The sequence below is a fragment of the Euleptes europaea genome, chromosome 9, assembly GCF_029931775.1.
Source record: "Euleptes europaea isolate rEulEur1 chromosome 9, rEulEur1.hap1, whole genome shotgun sequence".
NCBI classification, from domain to species: Eukaryota; Metazoa; Chordata; class Lepidosauria; order Squamata; family Sphaerodactylidae; genus Euleptes; species Euleptes europaea.
In genome coordinates this window covers 50739801-50762199 of record NC_079320.1, presented here as the reverse complement: position 1 = coordinate 50762199, position 22399 = coordinate 50739801, and the positions used below count along the sequence as shown (strand labels likewise).

General features: G+C 42.9%; 1 protein-coding gene across 1 annotated transcript in view; it reads right to left on the bottom strand.

The window, feature by feature from the left end:
- Positions 1 to 22399, bottom strand: part of CPE (carboxypeptidase E) — a 72488-nt gene that overhangs the window by 4472 nt on the left and 45617 nt on the right. Inside the window, exons 2-6 of the mRNA XM_056855950.1 lie at positions 12200 to 12396; positions 10099 to 10266; positions 7458 to 7575; positions 5659 to 5841; positions 1341 to 1480 (exon numbers count right to left, since the gene is read on the bottom strand). Coding sequence (XP_056711928.1) covers positions 1341 to 1480; positions 5659 to 5841; positions 7458 to 7575; positions 10099 to 10266; positions 12200 to 12396 — 806 coding nt within the window. The remainder of the gene's footprint in view (positions 1 to 1340; positions 1481 to 5658; positions 5842 to 7457; positions 7576 to 10098; positions 10267 to 12199; positions 12397 to 22399) is intronic.

Sequence of the window (22399 nt, the reverse complement as noted above, 5' to 3'; positions counted from 1 at the left end):
GCTGGCAATATCCGTCTAGAATAAATTTATCCTAAATAAGTGTTTTCATTCACCACCCCTACCCAGGTGTATTAGAAGGATACTGTGATTGTGTCATACTGTCAGGGAATCACAGGCTGGTGAAAAAGTTACTTCTAGTTTAAATTTTAAAATATAAAGGACCAAGAATCTTCAATGTTTTTTTTCAAGTAAAAAAATGGGGGGGGGGGAGACTATATACAACTTCAACAAGGCCTTGAACTTGTATATGCTACTTGTTCTTGATTCTAAGACTGTGATTTGTGCCGCTCTGTTTATTGTCAGCTAAGGCTTTCTGCCTCTGCCCCTCCTCCCTCCCCCACCCCGCATCTCCACCTCAATGGAGACCTGCCCGGCTAATCGTCAGTGTGTTACCAGGTCCCACGGAACAATGCCTGGGAGCCCTGGAAATCACCTAGCTATTTCACGCATTAGTTTCATGTATGGGTTTCCCAATGAGTAGTTTCCGGCAGTTACCTTCCGTATTGTATGCAATATAATAATTCAGTGTGCTGTTCTCCAGACTTGTAATCTTTCTTTATTGTCTGTATTATGCTGTGTTCCAGTGTGTCGTTTTCTAATTTTGTTGGTAGTATTTATTATAATGTTCTTACTGCATTGTTTTTAGTTGTAATCTGCCTCAAATCTTTAGTTGTAATCTGAGATGGGTAGAGACTGTAAATAAATAAACCTCTAACCACAGAATATAACTTTTCATGATATCAGGAGTTGATGACTCCTTGCAGTTTGTTTGAACATATTGTGCAGTTGTGTGAACATATTGCGCAGTTACCACTCACATGTATACCTTGGTGACATAAGCGCCACTGCATGGCATTTAGGATTAAAATACTTCCCCCACCCGCAGATGTGGGATGCTAGAACCCCACTGCTTTTTTAACAACAACAAAAGATTCTCAGAGATCATGTGCTTTCACTTTTGTAATGTTGCAACCATTCATAAGCATCCTTGGCTATAAGCTATCATTAGTAAATTGTCTATGGATGAATGCATGCAATAATCTCTGAGGGGAAGTTGTGAATTTTCCGTGGTCATATTCTTTCAGCTACACTTTCGTGTAAAGATAGTCCCCTGTGGTTAATACATAACCATGTTTTGAAAAATCATGTCTTTGAAAGTAGATCAATATGTGATAAAAAGCAAATCTGAGCTCAAGGAATGCATCTGAACAGAAAAATGTTTAAGCATGTGGAATGGCAGGAAAATCCAGTCACATAGTTTCCCCCTATTCTCCCATTGAATAGCTGTATTCTCCCATTAAATAGCTGGCCCTTGATACAAAAAAACCCTTTCATTTTACCTGCTCAATGTAATTGATAAGTGCATTCTTATTGTTCTCCCAATAGCTCTTCAGAGTTTCTTCAGGAGGGAATTTTTCACAGCTAAGTTCCACAGTGATTTCGAAGCAATTGCTGCTAAGGTAATTGAAGTCCTGCATACCTGCAACATTACGAAACATTAAGAAATCCAGGCGTTGTATCCATGCAGAACTACAGTCGTATTTAGATGTCATGACAAATGGTATTTAAATACAGGTATGTCAACAATAAGCACTATCATAGCTTGTTTGATATGTTCAGGCACTTCCCTCCCTCGTCCCCTCGTATGCAGATCTTGACCAAACATCTCCTAGTTTGATCAAGCTTTTATTTGTTGTGATGGCTAAATAGAAGTGCCTTGCTGAATTGGGGTTTGCTTACTTCATATAAACTGGAACTCCAAGTTTTTGTAGAATCCCAATTTAAAATCCTACCTCCTTGAAGGAGCGAGGATGGGGAGGGCAAACCAAGGATGCCACCAATTTCTCAGTGAACCTGTTCTGCAGACAAACTTACCTTGTTCAACACTCACGGTCAGACCATCAGCCAATCAGGGATACTTCTGGATTGCATCGGACAACTCAGACAGCTGCAGAACACTGAATTTGCACTTGCCTGTTGGCTAGAAGCTAACTCACAGCTGATTGGGGATCAGCTGTAAATTGGGTTCTGTCCCTTCCACATAACATAATAGCTATATAGTGAAGCTCCAAAGGAAAGAGGAGAAAGAGCTTGTTACTTTCCCCTTTCTTCCAATCCGAATGGGAACAAAAGTAATGCTTGTTTCTCTGCCCTCCTATCCACATTGGGAGGGGACAGAAGCAATGCTTTTAATGTCTGCATTGCAAAAGGAAGCATAGAAAGAGTTTGTTTCTTTCCCCCCTCCACAATCTGGGAAGGGACATATACACTGGTTTTAATCTCTACTTTGCAAAAGGGAGAGGAGAAAGAGCTGTTTCCTCTCCTTTTCTCTGCAACCCAAGCTGAAGTGAAGGAAAATCAGCTGAGCTTCACACACACACACACACACAATTTGCGGCATCTCAGCAAGTCTGTGTGTGTGTAAAGTGCTGTCAAGTCACAGCCGACTTATGGTCACAGTCGACTCATGCTTTCAAGGCAAGTGAGAAGCAGAGGTGTTTTCCCATTGCCTTTCTCCGCTGAGTCTTCCTTGGTGGTCTCCCTTCCAAGTACCGACACTACTTAGCTTCTGAGATCTTCTGAGATCGGGCTATAACGTGCCACCTTCCCTCCTCTAAGCAAGTCTGGAAGTTAGCAATTTTTTCAGGATGGGAGATCAGAAGACTCTAACTTCCAGATGATCAGCTGGGATTCAGTTCCTGATCTCCCCCAGCCCCCCAGAATGTTGCTGGATACAGAATAAAATTTCCCCAGCAGGAGATCAGAAGCCAGCTTCCAGCTGTTCTTTTTGCGTGTTACGGATCTTTAATGAGCTTGTAAACACTACCAAAAAAAATTCTGAAAGTTCTCTTTCACTCTCTACCTTTCATAAACAACACTGCACACAAATACCATAAGAGCTCAAAGGCACTTCCACGATCCCAGTGAAAACACCTTCAACAAAATGAGATTTGGGGGCCCATAACCCAGGAGAAAAACCACTTCAAACGTGGACATGAATTTTCATCAATGTGAGCTAGGAATAATCAGCTACAGTTAACTGAAATAAGCAGACATATGTTATAGGAGAACACAGGCGAGTATGGTCTTTCTAGCACTATAGATACTGAAATGGCCAATTTAATAAAATGAATTTCTTGGCAGTCACGGCTTGACATAATGACTGTACCAAATCTGATATTACATCTGGACTATATATTTTGATGGGATATATTTGGCTTCAGAAGCCCTGCTTTCAGAAGTCAAAAACAGTTTCCAGGTACAGTTCAATACTTTCCAGATGAACAAGGAAGCATGTTATTACATGTGCAATAAAACATGCAAATAAAAGATAATAGCAAATCTAGTGCATCTTCAAGAAATGATTTGAAACAGACAATTCATCTAATTGTGTAATTAAAAAAAATCTTTTAAAGTACCAGGGGTTAACAGAAGACTGGAAAAGGATGGTGCCAGTATATCACTAAAATGTGTTTGACAGTACAATTACTAGTCACATGTGTTTAAGATGTTATGAATCAATCGAAAGCATATGCTCCCCAACAAAAAGAAGGTGATGAGTGAATGGAAGCAGGCTTCAGTGAATGCATCCCCTCCTGAATCAAGAATGAATGCCCAAAGTTAGGTTATCCAGTTCCCGGACTGGAGAAGAATGTTGCCAAGCATGGCACAGAATGCCTGCGTGGTGAAGGGGATACAGGCCTTCTAATACACCTGATATGGAGAAGAGGGAGGAAAGAAGATGGGCAGAATTCAAGAGCCATGTACTTAAATGGATTTGCCAATGATGTCAAAGCTGTACACACTTTTCATAATATTTCTTTGGGAAATAACAGTGCATTTCTGAGGTGGGGGGTGAAAGCTCTCCGGAGGCAGTGTGTCCCCACCAGCAGCGTAAGTGGCCTCTTATCACAGAATAAGAGGCACTTATGCTGGTGGCGGGGGCAGTTCCACGGGTGCCTGGGCACTGCGGAGCTGCCCGCCACCTCTCCAACGCCACCTAAATCCCAGAAGAGATATGCGGCACCGGTGTGAGGGGGTGTTCTTGGGGGCGGAGCTGATGGTAGTCAGCTTCCAAAGCCCCTCCAGCCTGGGAACGCCACCTTCAGCAACAGCACTGCTGCACTAGGTTTTACTAGTCAGAAACCATTTTGCATAATTGAAACCGACTCTAATTTTAAACAATATTTTAACAAGAAAAAAATTACTCTAGGGTAGGGACGTCATTCCAAGGTCACTCAGCTGGCTTCATGTGTAAGAGAGGAGAAACCTATCCGGTTCACCAGATCAGAGTCCGCTGCTCATGTGGAAGGGTAGGAAAGCAAACCAGGTTCTCCAGATTAGTCCACCACTCCTAACCACGACACCATTTCAGCATATGACACTCCCCTACACACACACATCTGAGAATCACTTTACAGTACCAGTGTCTTCCCTTCTGTGTGCTTCAATTTTCAGCAGTTGAAAGCTAAACAACAACTCAAGTGATTTCTTCCAGTTTGGGGGCTCCATTTTTAAATGAGTCACAGGGTCTATAATTCCTATGAACAGGGTACAATTCTAATTCTCATACTAAAATCTATGCCCTTAGTCCCGGATACCAAGAAATGAATTAAAAATGGAAAGAGCTGCAACAAATCCAGATTAAAATGCCAGTTCTCATAAAATAAAGGCCACTGATACTTAAACACAGTTAAATTGCAGGACAAGATAATCTTTTAGCAAGATGCTATTTCTGTACTGATGAGAGAATCAGATTAGAGCACTTTTCGGGGCTATTTGGGCATAGAAGTGTTCTAGAAAGCTTGGAAACAAAGAAACCACTCCAAGGCATGGATGCCTACTCTTCTGACTGGGACCATGGCACATGGGGAGAAGTAGGATTCTGGGTACACCTTCTTAGGATGGCACTGATTATAAGAACATAAGAAGAGCCCTGCTGGATCAGACCAGTGATCCATCTGCTCCAGCATCCTGTCTCATACAGTGGCCAACCAGTTCCGGGGGAGGTCCAAAAACAGGGCACAGAGGCTGAATCGTTCCCGATGTTTCCTCCAGCCACTGGTATTTAGAGGTGTACTGACTCTGAATGTGGAGGTTCGCAATGGAGACAACAGCCAGCTTGGTGTAGTGGTTAAGAGCGGTGGTTTGGAGTGGTGGACTCTGATCTGGAGAACAGGGTTTGATTCCCCACTCCTCCACGTGAACGGCGGAGGCTAATCTGGTGAACAGGGTTGGTTTCCCCACTCCTACACATGAAGCCAGCTGGATGACCTTGGGCTAGTCACAGTTCTCTTAGAGCTCTCTCAGCCCCTCCTACCTCACAGGGTGTCTGTTGTGGGGAGGGGAAGGGAAGGTGATTGTAAGCCGGTTTGAGTCTCCCTTAAGTGGTAGATAAAGTCAGCATATAAAAACCAACTCTTCTTCTTCTTCTCCATGGGATGGTTGGAGGAAGCAAAAATGGTGCCTGATGCGGGGGCAGGGGGAGAGGCTGAAGCTGCTTCTCCCCACAGACCATGTCCACAAGCAGAAAAAAAATTAGAAAATTCTATTATACGTACAAACTATAATAGAACCACTGTTACAAGAAATAGTAGTAGTGGTGACCAACATTTATCCTCAATAACAATTGTGTTTGTACAATATTATGATACAAACCTCCTGGAACACTGTACCAAGCTCCACCGTTGGTTGTTCCATCTATAAAGCTGCTGTCATCATCATTCTTGCGACAAGGGGGCCTGTTTGGATCAGACATGGCTGGATTGAAGGACGAGTAGCTTCGAGCTACGCTTTGGAAAATTGCATCATCTGGGCAGGAGCTGTATTCATGAGCACTGCCTGGGCAAACACAACCAGAAAGATGTGCGTGAGCTGTGAAGACAACTTAGAAAATGTCAGGAAGTGTCTGCTGCTGTTTCCAGAGCAGTTGGAAGTTTCATATGAACAAGGCCATATGCATTCGATTCAGGCAAACATGTTTCAGCTGTTTTTGAACAGGAACAATGTGTTCTCATTTTAAAACATATCTTCAGTATTATTACACAAATCACTGTTAAATACTGAAGACTTTCTGCTGTGGATATCTCCGTTGCTCCAAATTAGAGGACAAAATTATAAAGTAGTATTTGTGGTATATATGTCATTTGGCTGCCAATCCTTATGATCACATCCTATATTAACATTTTGAGTTATCCCTTTAAAGTCTTAAAAATGTAATATGTGAATGAGACAAATACTGCCTACAGAAATATACTCAAATAGCCACTGCTGGCTGCAGTTTAAAGGGCTACCCCAAGATGCAGTGCATTGTATTTCAAACAAGCAATAAAGATGGGGTAGAAAAGTAATCAGCATACAGTCAGTTTGCCATGTGTATTGTAATACATTTTGATTACAGTATTTCACATCATGAGACTGCTTCAGTCCCATTTACGTCAATGGGATATGGCAGAATTGCTTGCAGAACTGTACCCCAATTACTCACATTAAGATGTGTCATATCCTTCTCCTCTCTGCACTGTTCGACAGTGTACTATTCATTTATTTATATGAAAAAGTATATTCTGCATTCCCAGATGTTCAAGGGGGTTACCAATCCGCTCATTAGAAAGAAAGTCATAAAAACAGTTATAAGCAAGTAAAGTAAAGGTCCCCTGTGCAAGCACCGGGTCATTCCTGACTCATGGGGTGACGTCATATCCCGACGTTTCCTAGGCAGACTTTGTTTACGGGGTGGTTTGCCAGTGCCTTCCCCAGTCATCTTCCCTTTACCCCCAGCAAGCCGGGTAATCATTTTACCGACCTTGGAAGGATGGAAGGCTGAGTCAACCTTGAGCCGGCTACCTGAAACCAACTTCCGTTGGGATCGAACTCAGGTCGTGAGCAGAGCGTGGACTGCAGTACTACAGCTTACCACTCTGCGCCACGGGGCTCCTGAGCATACAGTGTGTACCAGAGCATAAAGACCCTTGAAGTATTTGGCTCCATTCAGATGTCAGAAACAAACCCTGGTTTATACATGACAAACATGAGCCACAAATGTCCACAGCCCTCACGCACTTCCTCATCCGCCCCTACATATAGTGCAATTTGTCATGATATCCAAACTGTGCAAAATTATATGCTTCTTGCCTCTAAGCAAGGATTCTAAACCACAAACTATTCTCACAATTCCCCAATTTACGTATCATGACTAGATGGTAGCTGTAGTTTGTATCAAACCAGGTAGTCTTCCATCACCACTCTGCATGAGGAAACGAAGGATAGGAGTGGCATGTGGGAAACTAAGTTCTTTGGAGACTCATTCTCATCACAAACAGACCTCGGTTTGGTCACAACCTATGACCGCAGCTTTCGCATACTGGCTCAGAATTTAGGATTGAAATTCTTCCATCCAAACTGACAGGTACGCTTCACATGCCTTTGATAGGATTTCATTTGTATTCAGAACATACCGGTACGAGTCTCGTCATAGGGGTAGTTTGCCACAAGGTCTCCGCCATGGAGGTTGGCTGACAGCACAAAAGGGATATCCATAATCCAGTGAATAACGCCTTTAGTTTCCGGCGCAAGCTGCAAAAGAAAAAGAGCATCTCAATATATTTGTCAACAGTATTCCAAAGCCAACACATTGTTGCAATAAGCAATACAGAATGGACTCTGCCTTTGTTTACAGCAACATGCGAATGGGCCCTCCCTTTCACCGATCCTCTGTACAATGGAGCTCGTTCTGGGCTTTCACAGAATGTCAATGGAAACTGCGTTGGAGGTCTTTTTTTATTTTACTTTGTTATTTTGAGGGGGAAAGTCCCCTGGGAAGATGGCCTGGCAACCCATCTTCCTAGCAATTTTTTTTTTGCCGTCAGGTCACAGCTGACGTATGGCAACCCCATAGGGATTTCAAGGCAAGAGACATTCAGAGGTGATTGCCTGCCTCCAGCATCACATCCCTGGCAATTCTTGGAGGTCTCCCATCCAAATAAAAGCCAGGGCTGAACTAGTGATAAATAGAAAACAGAAGAGGAGGAATAAATAAACAAATAGAAAGAAAAAGAGGAGGAGGAGGAAGAAGAGGAGAAAGAAGAAGAGTTGGTTTTTATATGCCAACTTTCTCTACCACTCAAGGAAGAATCAAACCGGCTTACCATCACCTTCCCTTCCCCTCCCCACAACAGACACCCTGTGAGGTAGGTGGGGCTGAGAACTCTAACAGAGGAGTGACTTGGCCAGGGTCACTCAGCTGGCTTCGTGTGTAGGAGTGGCAAAACAAATCCAGTTCACCAGCTTAGCCTCCGCTGCTCATGTGGAGGAGTGGGGAATCAAACCCGGTTCTCCAGATCAGACTCCACTGCTCCAAACCACCGCTCTTAACCACTACACCATACTGGCTCAGCATGAAAAAAGAGGGGGGAAAGGAAACTAGAAGTAGCATGGAAGGAAAAAAATACCCAAAGAAGAGGAAACAAAAACTTTCCTGCTAAGAGATAGTGCATATTTGCGTACACACACACACACACACACACACACACACACACACACACAAGTGAGCTTTGACCTTAAGGGTCTTTTCTATTTAATAAGACAAACGTAGACACAAACAAAATTAAAATAAACAACATCCCTAAACATAACCACCTTCTAAATGGCTGGCTTGGGTTTCCTACTACTATCTACAATGTGTCAGCATTGGTTAGAGAACTTCCAGGTGGCAGCTGATATTAAGGATGCTGCACAAGAAGGGCACAATCCATCTGGAGAGAAATCTCTTCGGGAGATTAATGTCAAAGCCCTCTTTTTTGGGCTGAGAAAATACTAGCCAGCAGACTTTGTGTCTGAAGCTGTAGCAAAAGCGCTCTCATTCCCATGCCGCTTGCTATTCTGTAGCTCGTTCCAACTGTAGAACATTTAAAGATGTGAAAAATAGACACATGGGAGGAAACTGCAGATCCTATTATGCTTTGAGAAATCGTGCAAGTGCAAAACAGCACAGAGACACACAGACTGGCATCATGATGGTCTCAAAGGAATCCATATGGAACAGGGAATAGTAGGAACGTTTTTTAGTCACAGTGTTTATTTACCACTGCTTCGTAGGCTTCATAACAGATGTAACGGTGTTTTGATTGTGGGGTAGAGTAGTGCACAGTGAAGATGTGGGGGGAGCTCTCTCACACTGTGTGACAATTTACTTCTGCAAAAGCTGATTGTGCTCTACTGTGCTGCTGGGATGGAAGTATTTCTTCACACGACACATAGTTAAATTGTGGAACTCCTTGCCCCAGGATGTGGTAATGGCTGCCAACTTGGAAGGCTTTAAGAAGGGAGTGGACATGTTGATGGAGGAGAGGGCTATTCATGGCTACTAGTAAAAATGGATACTAGTCGTGATACATACCTATTCTCTCCAGGATCAGAGGAGCATGCCTGTTATATTAGGTGCTTTGGAACACAGGCAGGACAATGCTGCTGCAGTTGTCTTGTTTGTGGGCTTCCTAGAGGCACCTGGTTGGCCACTGTGTGAACAGACTGCTGGACTTGATTGACCTTGGTCTGATCCAGCAGGGCCTTTCTTATGTTCTTATGAGCACAGCCACCATTTCAACAGCCATGAATGGGTTTTGAACTGCTAGACAGTGAGCTGAAAAACTGGCTGGCTGATTACACCTAGCAATCAGGACACGGACTGAACCAGCTGGTGTTTAAGCATGCCTAGTTCTGAGGCACTGATGCCTCCTCAGCTGAGTGGTCACAGCAATGAGGAGGCAGAATCCAAGGTCTTGCAAGAGAGGGAGGTCTCACAAGAGGATGGAAGCCCTGAGGGAGTGTGCGCAACTTGTTACACATTCTTTAAAAGGGACAGGAAAGTGGCTGGCAAGGAGTTGCTGCCTGCTGCAGGCGGCGCAGAACAAATGTTGGCAATAGGAGGAGGACCTGAGTGATGGAAAACCCCATCCTCTTTTGAACTGATGTCATAAAAGCAAGACAGGGCTGGGTGGAAAATGAGGGCAGTGCCTGGATATCTAACCCCCCAAAACACAAACTGAAGGACCTGAGGCAAAGGCATCAAAATGCTGATGGAAACACTGATTTCCTTACCTTGGAGTTCTGATCCACAGCTTTCTTCAGATTTTTCAGCAAGTGATTATTTGGGCCACCTTCTTTCTCATGGACATAGACTATTCGATCCAGGTCAGGGAAATTTCTGTTCAAGTCTATTCCCTGTGCATTATTTCGGCCAACAAACCAGTCTTTGAGTTCACCAGGCTGGGGGTAGATGCAAAAGAAATTTATCAGCATCCAAAACATCAGTAGAAAATAGCACACATTATCACTTGAAAAGCACAGAATAAATTGTCATGATAACTGAGAGAAATCGTCTATTTAGCTCAGTGCTGTATTATCCAACAGTGGCTTAAAGGAAGATTAAAAGCAGGGGATGCTGAAGATGTTTCCTAACTGTTTTTAATCCCCAGCATCTGGGTCTCAGAGGCACGCCACATGTTTTAAATTATTAACACATGTATATTCATCCCTTGATGTCTCATTATTTGATAATTTACACTTCATGTGTGAACTGTTTCCACCTGAAGTGTTCTTTAGATGATAGCCCCTTTCTGTTTGTAGTGATGACTAATATAACTTGATGCTGGAATCAACAAACAATGAACATTTATCTGTGAACTGACTCCTAACATGAATGTTCGGCTTCTGGTTATCAGAACTGGTCTACACCAACAGACCTTTGAGCTATATAACTAATCCTGAATATTTTTTGGGTAAAAGAGCAGAGATACAAATATTCTCTCCCACGTACAAAATCAGATTTTCAAAATGTTTAAAAATAATGATTTCACATAAGACAAGCACACTGTTCTACTATTTGCCAGTCAAAGGCAAATGCAATGCTGGCACTCAGAATAAAAAAAAATACAGGGCAAGTAAGAAAAACCCTTCTTTTGCACTGTGTGTGTGTGTGTAAAGGGCCTTCAAGCCGCAGCCAATTTATGGCGACCCCTTTTGGGGTTTTCATGGCAAGAGACTACTTTGGGTTTGAATGCAAGGATCTTCAGAGAAGGTTTCATCAGGGCCACTAGAGGGCGCTCTCACATTGAACATTTCTATCCAACAGAAAGGCAATTGTAAGTCTCCAGCTCCTCACTCAATTGTAAAAATGAAGAAGACTGCATTTTATTTTACATAAGTTACTTTAAAAAGACTCTTTATCTCTATGCACAGTATCTCAAGAAATATGGTAATTTGCAAAGTGATACTTAGATACCATACATGTTTAGAATATTTACAACAGAGAAAATTAGAAAGTATCTAGCAGTCTTGACAGTGAATAATACTCTATCTATCCTTCCTTCCTTCCTTCCTTCCTTCCTTCCTTCCTTCCTTCCTTCCTTCCTTCCTTCCTTCCATCCATCCATCCATCCATCCATCCATCCATCCATCCATCCATCTGCAGTGTGAGAGCCAGTTTGGTATAGTGGTTAAGAGTGGTGGACTCTAATCTGAAGAACCGGGTTCGATTCCCCACTCCTCCACATGAAGCCTGCTGGGTGACCTTGGGCCAGTCACAGTTCTCTCAGGACCCTCTCAGCCCACACAGAGGCAGTCAGTGGCAAACCACCTCTAAATGTCTCTTGCCTTGAAACCCCTACGGGGTTGCTATAAGTCAACTTGATGGCACACACACACACACACACACACACACACATATGCAGTGTGGTTGCTACTGAAACATACTGCATCAGACCCTTTGCACGAATAAAGATGTGGGGCTGAGAAAATGATCTGCAGGCACATGATGCTGTTACACAGTTAAGCTAAAGGCTGGCAAATATCTGAAGGAAGAATGTCTGAGAACTCCATGAGGGCCAAACTATATCATAGAATCATAGGGCGAAAAAGCATGGTCGCTTTATCCTCCTTTAATCCCTGTTTCAGCCAGGATTCAGCCTGGATCGAACACATGCGTTTCGCTTAATGTGCGTTCGATCATGGCTAAAACAGGGATTAAAGGAGGATAAAGAAACCATGCGTTTTCGCCCGTAGATAATAGAATCATAGAGTTGGAAGGGTCCACAAGGGCCATCTAGTCCAACCCCCTGCTCAATGCAGGAAATTCACAACTACCTATCCCCCATATGTCTGTGTTTTTAAAGAGTTGTGTACATGGTTACTCCTTACATACCTGTGATGCCGCCTTCTCGAAACCATCTGGATTCAAGGATGGCATGATGTGGATGCGTGTACTGTGGATCAAGTTGATAACTGTTTCATTTCCCTTCTGATATTCATTGCACAGGTACTGAGCCAAGAAAATGAGAAGCTCTCTTCCAACAGCTTCGTTTCCATGCATGTTCCCGACATATTTGAATTCTGGCTCCCCTAAAACACAATGGGACATGAGATGTCAGATGGATGAACAACTTCATGAACAAATCTCCAAATCCAGAATGAGTTTATCAGGCAAAAGAGATCATACAATCTGATCATACAGTGTGTAAGGTAAAGGTCCCCTGTGCAAGCACAGGGTCATTCCTGACCACGGGGTGATGTCATATCCGGACGTTTACTAAGCAGACTAAGGTTATGGGGTGGCTTGCCAGTGCCTTCCCCAGTCATCTTCCCTTTACCCCAGGCAAGCCGGGTACTCATTTTACCGACCTCGGTGGGATGGAAGGCTGAGTCAACCTTGAGCCGGCTACCTGAAACCGACTTCCGTTGGGATCGAACTCAGGTTGTAAGCAGCGCTTGGACTGCAGTACTGCAGCTTACCACTCTGCGCCACGGAGCTCCTAAGCATACAGAGCATAAAGACCTTGGCTGAAATACAAAACAAAAATGAAGTTCTGTGCTCTGGATTACAAACCTCTGTATATTGTTGCTATATCTAATATTTCAATGTCTTTAAAGACTTTTAAGAGAAATCTGTTGTCTTAGTCTACATTAATCCAATGTACTTTGTGAAACTGTCATATATTATAAAATATTCTATACTTTGAACATGTCATAGAATTATTCATATAAAACCAACACATACAACTCACTAATGATGATGGATGGGAGCCTATGTACCACCAGCAAAAAGACATTGACGGAGATGGATCTTTCCTGCCTTCTTTTCTCTCTAGCCAAACCACCCAGAAAGCCCATTTGAAATTGTAAAATCCACAATTCTCTGGACACTAGGGGCCATTTTAAAATTCTTCCACAACAAAGGAGGGGTTTTGATTGATCCCACCCTGAAATTCTATCAGAGTATAACCATAGCCCAACTTCTATAGGGAGCAGAGATTTGGGGCTGGAATATGTAGTAATCGATAAACTGGAGTATGTAGTAATCAATTTTTTAAAATCCAGTTCTGCCTAAGGGCACACAAGCTGCCTTGATGCGGGTGAACTTGACCTTCCTTCAGCAAAAGCTCAGGTACTTGTTGCTTTAATTTATTTTTGGTGCACGCAGAGAAAAGCCCCAACCTCCCATCTCTCAAGGCAACGTTTTACCCTTATCCAGAATTGCAGTACCTGGGTCACTAGATATAACAGTATTCCTAATCAATATTCTTTTCTAGATGACTCCCAGGGGGTTCCCCAGGTTAGTTCCAAACTCCATGAGCGGGTGCACACCTTTGATGGACAGGCATACAATACTAGGCTCCTAATTCTCTCCCGGTTATAAATGGTTCAAAGTAGAACACAACAGAGCCCATTACTTGTCTAGCATCACATTTTACAACCTAACAGCCCTTGCAGCATTCACTTTCAAATCATGCCATCTGCCATGTTAACACGACTTACTCTTTAAACAAGTCACTCAGCATATTTGTGCTTGTGGTAAGTTAGAGGTCGAGGAAATTCCTGCTGCATTGTCCTGTATATTAGGAGCCCAGATATAAACTTCTGGCAGACATTTTAGCCAATCTGACTGTATGCACAGTTGAGAAGAAAATAATATTCCTTATGGTGGATGTAGAGCTCTATATGTCATGCACATGGCAGCTCTATCCACTCTGGCCAGCAAGAAAATCCATGCAAAAGTGGCGTTTGAAACCTCAAATCTGTAGTTTTGTAATCTGTTTTTATTGCGTGTCTATCAAAAATAAACTTTTATATTAATAAATTGAACAAAAATCACAGAACACGCAGAAAGCATTAGAGGGCTGGGCTACTTGTGTCTCATTTAGCTTGTGTCTCATTTAGGAAAATAAAACCATGTTTTCTGATGACATTTCCATGCCCTACCACTCAATAAGGAAAACCTAGTGTGTCCCCTGTGTTAACAGACTATGGTGTTTCTGACAATTTCCATTTACCTGTCACTTTTAAATAGTCCTACTTGTAAACAGTTCATGCAACCAGACAATTTTCCACCTTGGGCGCAACAGGAAATTCATTAATCTAAATGCATTTGAAATCTGAATTCTCTTTTGCTTTATTTATTTTTTTACTTCAGTCTGAGAAAAATTCTCTTGAGGTCACTTGAACAGAAGATCAAAGGCTATGAAACTGATCAATTCTGCTCATGTTAAAAATAAAAAAAAACCAGTCAGGGTGTAAGACTGCGACTTTCATTTTTAGTCATTTGAGAAATAATTTTGAAACTGCTATCCGGCCGAAAGGAAATTGCTGCGGTTTGTGCAGTTTTCATACAGAGTGACGCAAGTGAAGACATGCTGCTTTATGTACAGCACAGTTTTACAATCTAGTGGGAGGGAACTATTTCTCCTTGAGTCAAATGAAGTCCTGTTATACTTTGCTGGGCTAAATTATGTTAAACTGGGCTGTGGACTTGACTATGTACATTAGCCAGTGAATACAATTATCAGAGAGAATTCCTTAGATCATTCAGGACACTCCCAAATGGATTCTTCTGAAGTGAACCAACACACCATTCACTTTAATGGCCCTTTAAGAGTTATTATATTCCTTTTGGTCTTGTGGAATGGCTGTGATGTCTCTATTTTTGAGCACCCTTAATCTCCGGTATTGACTAGCAACCCAACCTTCTGAAAAAACTTGAGGGCCCATAGTCACATGGGTTGGAGATTAACTCTGCCCTTCTGAAATTGCATCTGCTAGATCTGAGGAGTTCCAGTATGTAGGCTTGTTGAGTTCCTAACCAGTTCTGGTAGAAAGAGAAACCATGCCGGGCTCCTTGGACTCCAGGTCTTGGGCATATGGAGTCATCATGGGAAAGAAACAAGTCACCCAGGTTCGTTCAACCTGTATCTGCCCAAAGAGAAGTCTCCCTCCTTGGCATTTCTTCACAATCATGAAGACATCTTTTATGCTCTGTCCAGTTTACTAACTGGGCTAGGGACAGGAAAGGAACAGACTGTTTTCCTCATTGCTCTTGGTCTTTAGATCTTTTCCTTTTTCTATATACATTTTTGTTTTATTTGTCACTATAGCTCCAGGACAGCTGGACCTGTCTCCACAGAGGGAGCAAACACAGACGATTGGAAGTGCCTCCTGTTATCCCAGTGAAGGGCACTTTCTGATTACTCAGGATGTCCACCTGAGCCTGACCGTGGAAGAACCCTGATACAGGTCAGGTTCACTGGATCCCTGTAATTTTTGTTAGCAGCAAAAGCAAAAACACTTCTTTGATGAGATGACATTTCATGGAGATGTACTCTTTCATAAACAAGGAACGTAAATCCACAGCAGATAAAAGTGTCTGGCTGAAATACTGCTCATTATAAAGTTTACTTGACAAGCTTCTCCCGTATCTTTTTCAGACTCTTGAGAATTAACAATTTCATTTCTGCCAAGATTCCATCAATTCAGTAAGACTGGGCATGGCAGTTTCATTTCATCCCTTATTCATGGCATAAATAAATGGGAAATTACAAAACTAGGTAACAGTACACAGCACTTGATAGTGTAGCTGCTCCCCCTAAGAAATGTATCCAAAACTTAAAAGCAAATGCTTGACTGAAAATAAATTGATGGCACGCAGTTCGTATAAGAAATCTCTCTTGTCTGCTATGTGCACAGAAACAGTAGAAATGGTTAAGCTATTCCTCTGCAAGGAGGACTACAACAGGAAGCAAGCCCAGACAGACAGTGATATGAGTACCATGTTGGGCATAGATGGGGGAATTCCACAATAATATCTCTGAATTCCACAGGATGTCCTTTTCAGACAGTACATGCTGGGAGACCATAAGTGGCAGCACATGCTACCTGTGATGCTCCCAATTCCTGCAGTCACCATTTCAACTGAGCAGGGGCTGATGGATTTCGTGCAGCACGTAATGAAGCTGGAAATATGTGTAGTGCCCTTGCTCAAACAAAATGGAGACCATTTGGACCGGGAGGAACACAGATAGTGTGCATTCCCAGTATGCAAACTGTAATATCTGAAAAGGTTCCTCTCTCAACCTATTCAAAATGCATTTTATGAACATTAAGCTAGAAAACAATATGCTGCGGGGGGCGGGGGCGACAACTCTAAATCATTGTTATTATCCAGAATGTTTTCAGGAGGCTTCTATAAAGTAAAAGGTGGTCTTACTGATTCAAGGAGAATCGTGATTCTGCTTCTCTCCAGCCACAGAAAAGCCTTCATTCCCCCTTCCGGCTTCTCAAGATCTAATCTTGAAGAATCTTTGAAAATGATACTCCCATTTTCCATATACTGACTCCAGGAGACCTGGGGCGAAAACACATGGTCGCTTTAGCCTCCTTTATTCCCTGTTTCAGCCAGGATTTAGCCAGGATCGGACACACGTTCAGCGAAAACGCATGTGTTCGATCCTGGCTGAAACAGGGAATAAAGGAGGCTAAAGCGACCATGCGTTTTCGCCCATAGTGTCTGGTGAAGACAGCATACAATGGAATCTTGAGTTATCGATATATCTATTTCTCAAGTGTGGACAGATCTAAAAGGTAAAGGTAAAGGTCCCCTGTGCAAGCACCGGGTCATTCCTGACCCATGGGGAGACGTCACATCCCGACGTTTTCTAGGCAGACTTTGTTTGTGGGGTGGTTTGCCGTTGCCTTCCCCAGTCATCTTCCCTTTACCCCCAGCAAGCTGGGTACTCATTTGACCGACCTCGGAAGGATGGAAGGCTGAGTCAACCTTGAGCCGGCTACCTGAAACCGACTTCCGTCGGGATCGAACTCAGGTCGTGAGCAGAGCTTTTGACTGCAGTACTGCAGCTTAACACTCTGCGCCACGGGGCTCCTGCAGAGTAAATCCACGGTTTAGGCCCACACAGAGACAAAAGGAGATTTCCCTCTAAATTTGAGGGAACACCTAGGTTTGCAAAAAATAATAGTAATAATAACACACACCAAAAATCTAAAAACATAGAAAATACATTGGGGGTTAGATCCCCAAAACCAAAATATTCTCTGTGCATGCACACAGCACTTACCAGAAGGGTGCCCTGCGGCTGATACAGCAGCTCCCAGTGGCCCTGCCACCAACGTGGTGACTCCTGGGAACCTTGCCGCTGATGTAGTGACTCTGGAGGACCCTGCAGCAGCTGCTGGGGAGGGGGTGGCACCTAACCCAATTCACTGTCACACAGAAGAGATTGGAGACTTAGCTTGAAAACACTGTTCAGAGCCCTGCTAGGGGGTATTCCAGCTTCTCTACCCCACCACTTTTGCTAGCAGAAATGGATTGGGGGGGTTGCCTCTTTCTGGGGCTTTCAAGGTACGTTCCTCACTTCTTCTATGTGACGGAGTGTCAGGTCAGACACCCGTGTCCTGACTCATGTCACATTTAACGTTTAGTTTGGTTCTAAGTCAACGGATTTAGAAGGGGATAACTCTGTTCATCAACTAGGCAAAACTCCCCTTTTAACACCAAGCTGTTTTTTTCCATTGTGTCTTTTCCTCTTCACCAAAATGCATTGACACATTTCAGCAACTCACATTTGCACACTTTTATAGGCTGTTATGCTGTTTGAAAGATGGGTGCTAGAAAGCCGTAGGCAACATGAGAGCACTGGTTTCCAATTAACCATTCTTAAAATAGCAGTTGCTAAGAACTGATAGTACCAAAGTAAAAGAAGACAAGCCAATACGGCAACAAGAAAGATGGAGTTTTGAAAATCTGTTTTGTAAGCCTGGAGTTGGTTTGAACAACAGATTGGCTGCAAGACCCTTCTGCACCAGGACTATCTGGGAACATGCACGTAATTATTGAAAAAGAAAGTACCTTTGGCCATATGCTATGTGTTTGTCTCATCATCAAGTCAAGACAACCAATTCTTGTTGCATTAGGAAGTAGGCATTGTGTATCAGACAGTGCAAAGTTTCATATAGACATAAGAGGATTTATTTAATGGGGAAGCATTTAACATGCTCCCCACCTCAGCAACCTAAATCAGTAGAGTTCAAGAAACACTTTTAACACTTGAACCATGTGATCTGATGATCAGACATGCATGAGTTACGTGTTCCTGCTTTGTAAGCTTGCCCATCTTACTGGGGGGGACGGGACACGTGAACAAGCTTTTTAGGGTGTGACAGAAAAGTACAAAGCCAAGGAGCATGGTGTTCCTGCACATTTTCATCATATTTTATTTTTTCCAGATAGGAAATGCTATTTGGACACTGACATCAGAATACAAAGAAAGAACCTAGTAAGAAAAGTTCCTTTTCAGAACAGAAGGATGTCATTCTTTGGGGAATTGTTTCCTCAAGATAATATCAAGATTTAACCTAAAGAATGTGCTCTGCCAGTAAGCCAAACCCTCCCTCCATATCAGCTCCAACGTTTTCCTGGTGTCTTGGATGCTTCAGTTGATTTTTAGAAGCATTTTGTTCATTGACATATTTTTTTCTTTATTCAGGGAAACATACAGAACACATAAAAGGATCGAGCAAGCACTTCATAGATGCAAGAAGAGGATGCATTTTTTTTCATGTTCCTGAACAGATTTCTGCAAATTGCACGTTTGTATGGAACAGAAGCAAAGAATTAATCAATATGACTCATCTCCGGAACCTGAGTGGGTGGAAAATGTCAGAGAGGACCAGGAGGCAAACAGTACCAGGAGAAGTTTGAACTGTTACCTAATTTCAGAGCACGCAGAGACAGAAACACAATGCACGTGCAAATGGACAGATAATGTACGTGAACCAAGCCTTGTTTGTTGTACATTCAGTTGAATAGTTTTTGTAATGCTGTTCTTTTAATCCTGGAGATGACTGTCTGATGAAGAGTCAAAAGACGTATAAGTGAACCTGCATCTAGATAACTAATATGGCATTTTCCCCCTAAGTGGAATAAGAAATGCATATAGCTCCCTTTCAAATATTCCCCCTGTACAAAAATCACCACAGAGGAGGGACCATGGAAAAGTTTTCAACGTGGGGGTGGGACTAAAGGTGTGGGACTAAAGATGTGACGAATATCATGCTGTGGATTTTATGCCTTCTTTTTTACGCTACAGTTTTACAATTTTATGATTGGGTAAAGGGCCGTCAAGTCGCAGCTGACTTACGGCAACCTTGTAGGGTTTTCAAGGCAAGAGGTGGTTTGCCATTACCTTCCTCTGCACAACAACCATGGCATTCCTTGGAGATCTCCCATCCAATTACTAGCAAGGACCGATCCTGCTTAGCTTCTGAGCTCTGATGGGATCAGGCTAGTCACAGAACTATTTTATTTGTGAGCCACGTCAAGCAGATCTCTGGGGAGGGGGGGGGAGGCATATACATTTTCTAACTGAATAAAAAAATCAGAAGTTGATTTTTTGCTTATTTAATGAGTAACATAATAAAGTTATGTTACTGCATTGAGTAGAACGTGATACCCAAGGAAAAGGGGCATGCAATGACAGCTCTTACAGAAAGCAGAACAGAAGGAATTAAGGCCATTTTTTAATACATCACAATTTTGGAAAACAGTACAATGATCTTTAGGAAAACAGGTGGGGTAGGAAGCAGGAGGGAGCCCCCCTACAATAATTAGAGACACATCTCTTTTAATATTTGGCTTCTGAGAGAGGGATTTTACCCACTTGGGGATCTATTCCAAGGAAAATAAGTGGATCTCAGAAAAGATAGTCCAGGAAGATGATTTGAAGCAATACTAGCTAAATACTTTTGTATACATCAAAGCTTTACCTCTGATGCCTTCATATTTAAGATGCCAGCCCCCAGGTGGGACCTGGGGATCCCCTTGGAATTACAGTTCTTCTCCAGACTACAGAGATCAGTTCCCCTGGAGAAAATAGATGCCTTTGGAGGGTGGATTATGGCATTTTACCCCACTAAAGTCCACTGAAGCTCTATCCCCAAATCTCCAGGAGTTTCCCAACCTGGATCTGGCAACTCTATTCCCCATCCCCCGCTAGTGGCCAGGGGGAACCTGGCCACTCTACTTCAAATCCAGAAATAGTTATACAATCACACTGTAAAAAATACAAAAACTATTCTACAGTTTTCATTAATGGTTCGCTTTCAGCTTTTTTTAAAAAAATCTAGCATTATTATTGATGTAGTTTTATACTTTCCCCCTGTTTCAGATATGCAGACCACAGTTCAAGCTTACATTTTATAGTCTGTTCTATAAAGGATGCCAAAATCATGCTTCTGAATGTTTTGTTTTCTCACTGCCTGCCAGAGCCCAGAAGAAAAAAAGTTTGGTTACAAAACTATATGTATTGGGCTGAAAGTAAGGTAAGCAGACATTACCAAAATTGACCATTTTTATGATTAATGTCCCACACTTACGAAAACCAACCTATATAAACTTGATTCAAATGCTATACTGGTTCCAAAAGTAGTAACAATAACCTTCATAGCTCTCTTGATTTAAAAAGCATATTGCTGCTAATTGTGCATTCCAGCTTTGCATTGTGTGAAGGGAATAGCATGGAAGAGATAGTCCTGTGAAATTACCAGGAGTCCCGTAAGAAAATGAGACTGCAAATATATGTGTGTGTGCGTGTGTGTATTTAAAACTATATATTCTCTGTCCGAGGTAGGAAACACAAACTGGTAGACTTTATCTGACCTTCTGATGATTGTGCCTGTGCCCCCTCACTCAAATCCATTTCCTCTGTGTCTATAATGGAACGGCTTGTCTGTGGCACCAAACCCCACAATGATGCAGCTGGCTGGAAGGTTTAACGCATAAGTGCATGAGCCATGCAGAGAAAAATGGCGTAGCCAAAGTCTGGCACATCCAGCTGAACACAATCACTTTGGTCATCTAGCATGAACTACCTGCAAACTGTCAGTGACTTCTGTATTAAGAACATAAAAACATAAGAAAAGCCATGCTGTCTTGGCCCAAGTAAGGCCCATCAAGTCCAGCAGTCTGTTTTCACAGTGGCCAATCAGGTGCCTCTAGGAAGCCCACAAACAAGATAACTGCAGTAGAACCGTCCTGCCTGTGTTCCACAGTACCTAATATATTCGGCATGCTCCTCTGATCCTGGAGAGAATAGGTATGCATCATGACTAGTATCCATTTTAACTAGTAGCCATGAATACCCCTCTCCTCCATGAACATGTCCACTCCCCTCTTATAGCCTTCCAAGTTGGTAGCCATCAACACATCCTGGGGCAGGGAGTGCCACAATTTAGCTATGCGTTGCGTGAAGAAATGGACCATGAAATCCCACCTGACCCTAGGAGAAGGAATAAGACCCGTTTCCTGCTGGAAATGAGTCACTGGGATAACCAGCCTCTAGAATAATCTCTTAAAAGGGCCACCTGGCTACTGATTCTCTCTTTTTTTCTTTTTTGTCCCTTTCCACACTGGTAGAGCAAGGCAGGAGGCTCTAGCCCAGCGCTTACACCACAGACCACAAGGTTTTTTTACGCGATGCTAGGAAATGTGTCTATCTAGTCTGGTGTGGTGTAGTTGTCACAGTGTCAGACTAGGATTTGAGAGACCCAGGTTCAAATCCCCACTTTGTTGCAGAAGTTCCCTGGCTGTCTCTGAGCCAATGAAACTCTCTCAGCCTAATCTACCTCACAGGTTGCTGTGATGACAAAATGGAGGAGAGGAGAAAGGCAGGATATAAATGATGTAAATTAGTAATAAATCATAGCTGACGATGAGGGTCAGAGAAGAGGTAAGTTCGTTGGTGGGTGGGATGGAGAGAAGGGAACAAGGAAAGGTGAGCATATGGGGTTGCCGGGAAGAGGATACAGTCTGGGGAAGGGGATATAGCAGGACAATGAGGTGCCCCCCCACAAGTCCTTGCAAGTCCTCTGCTGGTTCCCCCCCCCCCAATAATTTTATCTTTCCCTACCACAGCACAAGTATTACTATAGTTTATTTCCAGGAGCTTGGAGTTTCATACATTGTTCTCCCGCTCCATCTTTGCAAACACCCTGTGAAGTAGTGATTGCTTGAGGTACTTAATTACTGGGGATTTGAACCTGGGTCTCTGCACTCTTAGACTGA